Genomic DNA, 10,859 nt, shown 5'->3' with positions numbered 1-10,859 from the left:
ATATACAGTGTATATACACACCGTAAACTCACGTTAGCTGGCATCCACAGGGATTGGTAGATTCCGGATAAATGGTAGTTTTTGGTTGCTTGAGAGCTACTATTAAAAATATGTCTAACTAATGCCATACCCCATACTATACCATACCATAACATACACTATGTATTGAATTCATATTAATATTGAAACGCAGAGAACAAAAGCAAATTAAGAAAAATAGACACATGTTCGTTTCCAGGATAATACATGCCGCAGATCAGCAGAACAAAGAGTACACATGGGGATTTTTTTTTTCTGGTTAGATGAGAGTCCTGCTTAGTTGAATACCAGATAACAGAGAGTTTACAAGAGAGAGAGAGAGAGTACGAGAGAGAGGGAGAGTACGAGAGAGAGGGAGAGTACGAGAGAGGGAGAGTACGAGAGAGGGAGAGAGAGTACGAGAGAGTACGAGAGAGAGGGAGAGAGAGTATGAGAGAGGGAGAGAGAGAGAGTACGAGAGAGGGAGAGAGAGTACGAGAGAGAGGGAGAGAGAGTATGAGAGAGGGAGAGAGAGAGAGTACGAGAGAGGGAGAGTACGAGAGAGAGGTAGAGAGGAACGAGAGAGAGGGAGAGAGAGTATGAGAGAGGGAGAGAGAGAGAGTACGAGAGAGCGAGAGTACGAGAGAGAGGGAGAGTACGAGAGAGAGGGAGAGTACGAGAGAGGGAGAGTACGAGAGAGAGGGAGAGTACGAGAGAGGGAGAGTACGAGAGAGAGGGAGAGTACGAGAGAGAGGGAGAGTACGAGAGAGAGAGAGAGTACAAGAGAGTACGAGAGAGCGTGAGAGAGATACATGTGTGTGTATTTTATTATTTCTTACTATTCTATCTGACAAACTAAATACAATAAAAAAAATGAATTAATATTTTCTGTAAAATGCAAAAGTGCTTATTTTTGCCTAGAGTAAAAAAAAATTAAGCTATACTCACCCAATCCTCCGAGCTGGCCAGCTGCCCTACAACCTGTCTCCTCCTCCACTGCAGCAAGGGTATGTCCCTCAGCATCCTTACATCCTATACACAGTGTATAGAACGTGATGACTCAGGGACGTTAGACCGCTACAGTGAAGGGGGAGAGCAAGCCACCTCAGGGGACCAGGTGAGTATAACTTTTTTTATTTTTCACCTTTACAATTACAAGCACTTAAAGTGACATTAAACCCTCAGATTTTTTAACATAAACCAATACTGTAATGTGTGCCTTACTGTAATCCATGGTTGTTTCCCTTCTCTTTGCTGCTCTTCCTTTTAAATCTGTATCTCTTCTCATGCTGGGACAGAACTTCTGTTTTGCAGCAGACTGCCTTGTCTCTGGAATGGCTACATGGTGTCTGTGTGTACGTTAGCAACCTGAGCCAGCATTACAGGAAAAGGCCCTGAGCTGAAAAGGGAAGTTCTCCCCAAGCATGAGAAGACATGAGGATTTAAAAGGAAGAGCAGCAAAGAGAAGGGAAACTACCATGGATTACAGTAAGGCACACATTACAGTATTGGTTTATGTTAAAAAATCTGAGGGTTTAATGTCACTTTAACCTTTGCAGTGCCGGGTAGCCATACTACAAGGGTTAATACCATTTTTACCCAGAGTTCTGCTAAACATCAGGCATCTGCCTCATATAACAGTACAAGTCACCTGAGAAAAAAAGTTTTCCCTAGTGAAATCTCATGAGATCTTGTTCTGTACAGTTCTCCCTGGAAGGCACTGATGACGTAGCCTTCTGTGAGGCACTGGCTATGTCACCAGTGCCTTACTAGACCAGACAAATGGGATTCAATTTTATGTAACGGTATAATTATTCTATTTAGAAAATGACTTGCTGATGTTTGGAAGGTACATGCAGAGGTGCACCCACTGGGTATTTTTAGTGTGTGTGGGGGCAGGAGAGCTGCTTTAATGCTTCTGGATGATCAACCTGTTAACTGTATAGAGGTGATAATATCCACAGAGAAATAGACTGTTATCATTTTTTGAAGGAGTTTGACAATGGCAATCTCCATATTTATCATAGGACAGCTTTCCTTTTAAAAAGTCCACCCAAAAGCAATATTTTAGTCATACATGAAGCCTAGTGATCTGAGTCAGCCTCTGGTGGCTTATAAGTCCTGGTTGCTCAAACAAGAGATATCCCAGCGATAATTCTTATTGTGCTCCAATTCCCATGGAAGTTTTGGGTGTTTTCTACCTTTATGTGTTCTAAAGTAATATAAAATTAATAGGAAAAAAAAACAACAGGGAGAGTGGGAGCCCCTTATAATGGGTACACTATGTGCGCAGGCCCAAGCACAGGTATCCCACCAAATAAGCCCATGAGAGAAAAAAGAAACTGTCAAGTGTTTCACTTCACCATGAGCTACCAAAAACCGAAATATCAGTTTTTGGGAGGAACGACCCATCTAAATTGAGGGCTTTACTTGGCCACTACATTCTGCATATGATCAGAGCCCTTTGTACTGCTTTACTGAATGAGCCCACCGTATACATTTCTTGGTTTGAAGATTGTTTTGCGGCCTGTCTTTCATGAAGTCATTCAAAGGCAACAGGGTTGTCCAAACACCATTCACAATACGCGTTCATGTTATAAAGAACAAGCAGATGAAATAAGGGTGGGACAAAGTTCCCTCTATTTACCTGCCAGGCTGCCTCACTCAGCAGGATGTTCAAAAATGCTCAAGCTGCTTCAGCAGATTCCCAGCCCACAGCAAAACAAACATGTTTGTTTTACATCAAAGCGGCCTGAGCAGTTTAGAACCAGCTATAGAATTTAAACACTGATAAAGGAATAATACCAAATACACAACAGATTCACAAAAAAAAAGTATCTGAAGTTGGCGTTGGCGATAACTGCATTTAACGTGTCTCCTTTTTCTTCCCCATACATGAAAAGCAAACACATTTTGCAGATAATACTCACAACATAATTTCCTGTGTTTTATCTTTCTAGTGCAGATTGACAAAGGAAGGAAGAAAAACACAGGTACAAAGATCCCGAACATCTTCCCATCCAAATAAATTAACATACATGATTTAACGGGGAGATAAGAACAGCGATTTATGCATTTACATAATTGTAACATAATTGTTTTAGCAGCTGGAAGAAGGAAGAAGAAAGCCAGCGAAACAACAAAGTCTAAGAAATAAACCTCACAGGATGACTTCTTTCTTATCATTAATTTTTTTGTTCTTGGACAGTTTTAACAACTAGTGCCACATATCTGTTGTGACACTTGACATACTTTTCTGTTAATGTCACTGATTAAGATATGCTATCATCAACACAGGAGGACTTTGGGCCAGTGATTAAAGACCCTTTGAAATTTCACACCTTTTATCCTCTTAATAGTCCTGTAACTCCCATGGTTTGTGACTGAATTTTGCTTGGAAATGCCTTAAAGGAAAAGATCATGAATTTGTAGATAACCCCCCCAATTTACCACCCTAGATCACTCAAAACTGTAAACAATGAAACCCTCCAAATAGGTCCTTACATACTACCTCCAATGGCTATGGCCTACCATGCTGTCTGCAGACCAGCTAGTAATAATTTAGTGTCAGGCCGTCTGCGCATGTCCTATAGACTTGAATGGGACGTTGCTTCTGCAGTATGGGTATGTCCCATTTAGGGCTATCAGATGTTACTGTGCAGGCAACCCGACACTAGATTTTTACTGGCCGTGCTGCACACAGAATGGGAGGCCACAGCCATTGGTTAAAGCAAGAACCTGCTGGGGTACGGGGGTATGTTACAGTTTACTATATAGAGGGGCTTGGGTAGGATTTATACAAATTTGTGAACATTTCCTTTAAGTTTCTTGTTTAAATACTGCTTCCTTTCTAGTAATCTATGTTGGCATAGCTGTATACCAGCCACACCCCTCAAACAGACTTGTTTGGCAGAGGAAGAGAGGGTTTGTGTCAGACCCGATCTGGTACTGAGTGTTGATTACAGAGAGCACTGGGTCTAACACTAGTGCCTAGTGGACAGCATGGACTGCACAGTCCACCAGCTGCAATGAAGAAGTAAAGGTAAGACTGAAAATGATAGGTTGTTTATTTCTGTGACTTCCAATGGCTTCAGTACTTTCTAAGTCACTGACTCCGATAGCGGAGGGGCTGGCATTGCTCCTGAACCAAGCAGCACTCACATAATGGTGTGCAAGTGTCACTAAGTCCTGGAAAATTGTGTGCCTATCCTATCCCACCTTCCTCCCCAGGTTATGTGTTTAAAGGACTTATGTGTTCACAGGAAATGGGCAGAATGATTTGACTATCAGTCTACCTGAAGAAGACCGATAGCACTGGAAAAAGGAGGAGGCCGGGGACTGCTCTGGAGCATGCAGAAGGTGAGTAGAACTTTTATTTTAGCGCCAATTAGTTCTCAAGAATATTATAGAAACTGGAAGAGACTTGCTGCATAACCCCGTACTGTCAGTTTGTAGGTGTAGGTCCCAGCCCTCAGGACCAAAGAATTCAGGGGTGTGAAGGAGCTGTGGCCTCTGTTATAATACAGGAATAAAACTAAACACGTAAATATTGTGATTTCATTAACGTTAATCTCCAGACAAATATTAACAAAAATACATTTTAGTCCAATTATGCATTCAATTAAACATCATTAAATGTATTTTACATACAAGTACCAAAGGTACCGGAATCTGTTTTGATGTTTGCCTCCTGTAATCTTCGGTACAGCAGTGCTCACACCAGAAAAGGGCAGAGCAGAACTCTGAGCCAATCAGAGTTCCATTGTTCTGCACCTAAACAATATTACAAAGCCTTTGGCCAGTAAGACCCTTCACACACATGGTTTTCAACTGTAAATGTAGCTGTTTGCCTGGAGTTCAGCTTTAGGAAAACTATTGCAACTATTTAAAGGGTGATTTACAAAACTGCTGGGATTTCTGTAAACCTTTATTATTATTTTTTTTATATTTGCTTTATCCCAACTGAGTCTTTGAAGTAAACATATGTTCACAAGACTGGTTAACCTAATTCTTAAGTGAATCAAACTGTTTCCCAGTAACATAACATATTGGCAATCACATGTCAAAATCCAGAAATGTATGATAGGTAATGCATCATTCAACCTAGTTATGAATATAAAAATAAATAAGTGTAATTACCTTTTTCTTCATGTATGGTAAAGACTCCAACTCCAGAGCCATCTCTTATTGAATATCGAATCTCTCCATCTCTTCCTGAATCTTCATCATGGGCCAACACAGTCATCACAGGTGTCCCGATAGGGACATCCTCTCTTATCACTGCTTTGCCAACAAAGTTTGAAAACAAGGGAGTATGTAGGTTTTCATTCACATCAATAATTTCAATAATTATGTAGCATGTGGATGACAAGGAATTGGGCTTTCCCCTGTCTTTTGCCCGCGCAGTTAGATTATAAACCTGCCTTTCTTCATAATCTAAATCTTGTACCATCCGCACGGCACCACTTAGTTTGTCTACTTCAAATTTGCCATCACCATTTTCTAGAAGACTATATCGAACTTGGCCAGAAAGTCCCATGTCAGGGTCATAAGCTTCAATCCATGTAACTAGAGTTCCAATGGGAAGATCTTCTCGGATTTTAACATGATAGTTAGCTGGAATAAAGGTTGGAGGGTGGTCATTGACATCTTCCACTAATATTTTTAGAAACACGGTTGAAAACAATTGAGGTTCATGTTCTGCTTGGTCTCTGGCTTCTATTTTGAGCACATGTGTGTCTTGTTTCTCCCTGTCTAGTGGTTCAAGGGCCTTCACTATGCCGGTCACACTGTCGATAGTAAAGAGGTTTGTGTCTGTAAGAATAGAATATCTCACATCGCTGTTGGCTCCCAAATCTTTGTCTAAAGCTTCTATTTTAATAATGGCTTGGTTCCCTTCCTCATTCTCCTTCACTTCAACAGAGTAGCTATCTTGAAGAAACTCTGGAGGGTTGTCATTAGCATCAAGAATTCCAATGTCCAAAAGATGCCAAGCTGATTTTTGTGGTATCCCAAGGTCATAAGCTGTAATATTCAATGTGTACTGATTTTTCTGTTCTCTATCAAGTGGTGAAAGAATCTGTAACCAACCATTTTCCATGTCTATAGTAAAGCAGCTATCATTGTTACCTCCTGAAATAGCGTATACCAGCTTGCCGTTAAAACCAGAGTCAAGGTCATCAGCTTCCATACGGATTACACCCGATCCCACAGCCGCATTCTCTTTGATTACAATTCTGCTAGGAAGTGTGCTTACAAACTGAGGCGCATGTGAATTTGTCAAGTGGCTGTCAAAATAAGTTTCCTCTAGTGATCCACGATTAAATAACTTATTGGCTTGAAGAAGTTTCTCAGCAAGTATTTTGGCAACTCCAGTTTCTTCACACTGCAAGTGAACAGCCTTACGGCTGGAAGTCACAGTAATATTAATATAGATTGATTTGGCTACGTTTTCTCCATCCGTAGCAGTTATTTTCAAACTGTAAAAGGAAACTTTAGCTCCAGGGCCTTCGGTAAGCGGCTGTTTTAAGGAAAGGACTCCTGAATTAGGATTCAGTGTAAACAAATCAAACTCATTCCCAGATTCTATTTTGTATTTTACCAGCTGGAGTTCATCGGCATCAATAGCAGAAACAGTAGTTATATGTTCCCCAACGCCAAGATCCTTGGGTACAGAACCTTCGCAATTTATTTTCTCAAACATTGGTATGTTGTCATTTAAATTATTTAAAGTCACTGTGACAGGAGTTTCGACCTCTCTGCGGTAAGGTAATCCCCAGTCAGATGCCCTTATTTTTAAGTTATAGACTCTTGGCATCAGCTCATAATCCAATTCTTCTGCAGTACTAACCACACCAGAGAAAGCATCAATGACAAAGGGTACTGGATTAAGATTAGCAATGCTGTATGTGATATAACCATTTTCCCCTTCATCAGGGTCAATAGCAGTGGCGGTAAGCACAGGGCTACCTAATGGGACATTCTCATCCACTAGAGCTTTATAAGAGGTTTGGGTGAACTCAGGTGGGTTGCTGTTTGTGCTAAGGACTTTTATCATTACTTTTGTGTATGCTTTTTTGTCACTGGTCATAACATTCAGTTCAATGTGTGAGGAATGTTTTGCCCTTATGGGCAGCAAAGTTGTTATGAGGCCAGTGTTTGGGTTTAAATTGAATTTACTTCTATCTGAAGCATATTTAAAAACATACTGTAAATGTGGGTGACTTGGCATAGCTTTAACCATAACAATGGGTGTATTGGGGGGTGCAAACTCACTCGCTTCTGCCTTGTAAACATCTTTTTCAAACTTTAGTGGCCCATGTTTATATTTTGAAGATGTTACGTGGATGACCTTGGGAGGAGAAAACTGCGGTGGAGAGCCCTTGTCCTTAGCTTGCAGAGTCAAGTTAAATCCATATGCATGTGTATCCCAATCAATCTCCATAAGAGCTACAATCCTATATTCTTTGCTTCCAGGGGAAGTTCTGTTGGTTCTAAAATACATAAAGGGATCGCCTGCAATAATGCTTAGGGATGCAATTTCTCCATTGGGCCCTTGGTCATAGTCATCAACAGATAAAATCGCATATGTTAGATCTTTATCATGTTCAGAGGGAGTGAGTGTAACAGCAGAGATAATAGGGGCATGTTCATTGGCTTGTTCCACATGAATGTTCAGCCTGGCCATACTACTAATGCCGCTACTTCCATATAACTTCATTCCTCTGTCAACTGCGAGGATTTCCATATTGTACTGCTTGGTATCAGAGTAGTCAAGTCTTCCAGTTAGTATAATAGCACCGCTAGTAGGATGAATAGCAAACATGTCAGTCCTTTCTTTAAAGCTATAGTAGAATTCCCCATTGGTACCAATGTCGGCATCTGTTGCACTGACTTTCGCAATGCTGGTCCTTATTGCTGTGTTTTCAAGCAGAGAAACGCTGTACAAGGTGGGTGAAAACAATGGTCTCAAATCATTTGTGTCCAGCACTTGAACCCTAACTTTTGTGCGTGCTTCATTATTGGAGTTCTTCTCCACAGCTTTGACAGAAAGAAGGTAGTGGTCTCTGACCTCCCTGTTGAGGATTGCTGTGTTACCTCCCTTGGTTCGTATCCTCAGGAAGCAAAAGTCCCCCAAAATGTGCTCTTCAGCTTTAAAAAGGTTTTCATTGTCCCCAGAGACTATTTTGTACTTAATGTCCCAAGAAGGGTTTTTAAGATAAACACCCATTTTTGTCGGGTGGCCCACATAAGTCTTTGCAGCAGAATTCTCGTAGATAGTGGCGTTGTACTGGTGCTGTGTAAACTGAAATGATGCAGGAGAATGCAGTCCATGGCTTTTGTCACAGTCCCCAAAATGTTGCAGTAACATCAGTAAGAGCAGTGTGGTCAAGTATTTCCCCATGATGGATGATGTACACATTGTCACCTGCAATTAAAAAAGAAATTCTTTTAATTAAAATACACAAGCATTGAAATAAAATGTTTTATAATAATAATAATAATAAATATAATACATTTCAACTCATCATCAATTGTTTAGAGTCCCACAAAAATGATTTTTGGTCCAAATGTTGCTCCATTTTTCAAAACCTATCCTAACAATGTTCGATGCTACACCTTACATTGTAAAGGGCTGTGCAAACGGTTGGCACTATAAATCCTGCATAATAATAATAGTTCATTGCAATTCCCTCTCACAATGCCAATACTGTAAAAACCCTTGCTTTAGTTGATGTAAACAAATATTATAAAAAAGGTATAGTTAATGCATGTATAAGCTTTAGGGCATAAATAAATTCACTGTTATTCACATGGTTGTGCGCATTTAGGATGGCATTGTTGATTTATTAAGAAAAAGTAATAAACATTTAAAATGTAGTGCCTCTTTAAAATGCAATGAATCAAGCTGGCTTCCACAAAGAATTGTGAGAGTTCAAAACATTTGTTTTAGGAGTACTTCTAATTTTCTGTGTATAATTAGGCAAAATAAATGTCTAGGGGAGATTTACAGCAAGCTAAGTAGTTTATCAGAAATTAATTTCAGTAGTGGAGTGAGATTATACCTGAACCCCAGGCACTCCACTAGGGGGCACAGCAGAAATTGGCTAATATCATTAGTACAATCAAATGGGTATACCACTCGGTGCCATGAAGCAAATCAACCAATGTCATCAAAAGCCAATTTAATGCTGGCTTCTAATTGGCATTAATTAAATTACTGTGGACTCTAACTGTGCTCCTGAAATTCACTCTATTAAATGCTTATGTGCAGTACTCTATACAAGCTGGCATTAGGCACCTATGTAAAAATCAATGCAGGTGAGTGCATATACCCTCACACTGTACAAGACATACCGTGTAAAATAAAAGTACAAGTACTAAAACAGAACTAACTGCAGGAATAAAAAACAAGGTATTTGAAAATCTAAAAAAAACATTCATAGTCTTCTGAAATCTTATACAAAACAATAGTGCTGGCAATGAGCAAATTCATGTAGTACGCTAAAAAATGATGATACACTCATATTTAACACTGTGGGTCCTAGTTTTAATTGTGAATTCTATCAAATGTATGTTCTGCAAGGAGAACATTAGCCAGTTTAGGCGGACCTAATTATCATCATCAAAAACAATAGATGTCAAAGCCTCAGCAGCCTATCTAGCAGCATGGTCGATGTCACATGGGAGATGGGGGAGGAGGACGTATGGCTGAGCTCTGACTTGTCTGTATTTAGATAGGAAGTTCAGGGGTGGTCTGGTCAGTAAAACATGTACTGCCTTTTCTGCTGTCAAAGAGTTGGATTATACTGTTGCTTTATTAGGAGTGCAAAAAGCATCAGTGGCTCAAAAGTGCTGACATTTTTTCATGGGTTACTCCAAACCGAAATTCTTTGAACAAAACATACAATAAGCCAAAGAGTCGTTCTTCGATATTTGAAGTATGTCATGCTGCCCCGTCTTTTTTTCCCAGACTTCTACATGTTATTTATTCAAACAAGGAATTCAGCACCCAGTTGACAGATAGCAGACACTCCTAAAGACTTAGTGTGCCTGAGTTTTAACTGACAAAAGTTTGATGCATTTGTTTTCAGCACAAGAAGACCAACACTGCAAGTTTTCAACACAGTGTTCAAATACTGCTTTACCCTCTTGCCCACTCGCACTAACCTTCCCTGTAACCTTTACACTAACTCTCCCAGTGACTCCAACAATAATCCTAACCTTCCCCATAACTCAACACTAACCCTCCCTGTAACCTTCACACTATCGCTCCCAGTGACTCCAACAATAACCCTAATTAACCCTAACCTTCCACATAACCCTAACACTAACCCTCCCTGTAGCCTTCACACTAACTCTCCCATTGACTCCAACAATAACCCTAACCTTCCCCATAACCCCAACACTAACCCTCCCTGTAACCTTCACACTATCTCCCCCAGTGATTACAACAATAACCCTAACCTTCCCTGTAATCCTAACACTAACCCTCCCTGTAACCTTCACACTAACTCTCCCAGTGACTCCTAACCTTTCCCATAACCCTAAGGCCTGGTTCACATCTAGGCGACAGCGTTTATGCGCATACGGCAAAAAGTGTATTTTTGCGAGCAGATTGTAGCTCATTGATTGATTTAGAAGCAAATGACAGCAATGCTAAGATTACACATTGCCTGTTCACTGCATGCAGAGCTGTCACGAAGAAGAACACATTTCTGCCCTGTCTTCACATTTCATTTAATAGATATTGAGGAAGTAGAACTCTATGAAAATTCCTCAGATTTCAAGCACCTCAGCACCTGTGGGCAATGTTTGATATCAAGCTAGCGCATAAAACG

The 10,859-nt window shown here is 40.3% G+C and overlaps 1 protein-coding gene across 3 annotated transcripts in view; it reads right to left on the bottom strand.

Annotated features, from left to right (window-relative positions):
• FAT1 (FAT atypical cadherin 1) overlaps nt 1–8,428 on the bottom strand; it is a 186,860-nt gene extending 178,432 nt beyond the window's left edge. For 2 of the 3 annotated variants that reach the window (XM_018563329.1, XM_018563331.1), the window contains exon 1: nt 5,158–8,422. In XM_018563329.1, the coding sequence (XP_018418831.1) occupies nt 5,158–8,422 (3,265 nt within the window). Of the gene's footprint in view, nt 1–5,157 lie in introns of all 3 variants that reach the window. The other variant, XM_018563332.1, reaches the window with a different exon arrangement.
• Between the last annotated feature and the right edge of the window lie 2,431 nt (nt 8,429–10,859).

Source organism: Nanorana parkeri, unplaced genomic scaffold (assembly GCF_000935625.1).
Source record: "Nanorana parkeri isolate BGI_ZX_2015 unplaced genomic scaffold, ASM93562v1 scaffold654, whole genome shotgun sequence".
NCBI lineage: Eukaryota > Metazoa > Chordata > Amphibia > Anura > Dicroglossidae > Nanorana > Nanorana parkeri.
This window is presented reverse-complemented; position numbering and strand designations above follow the sequence as displayed.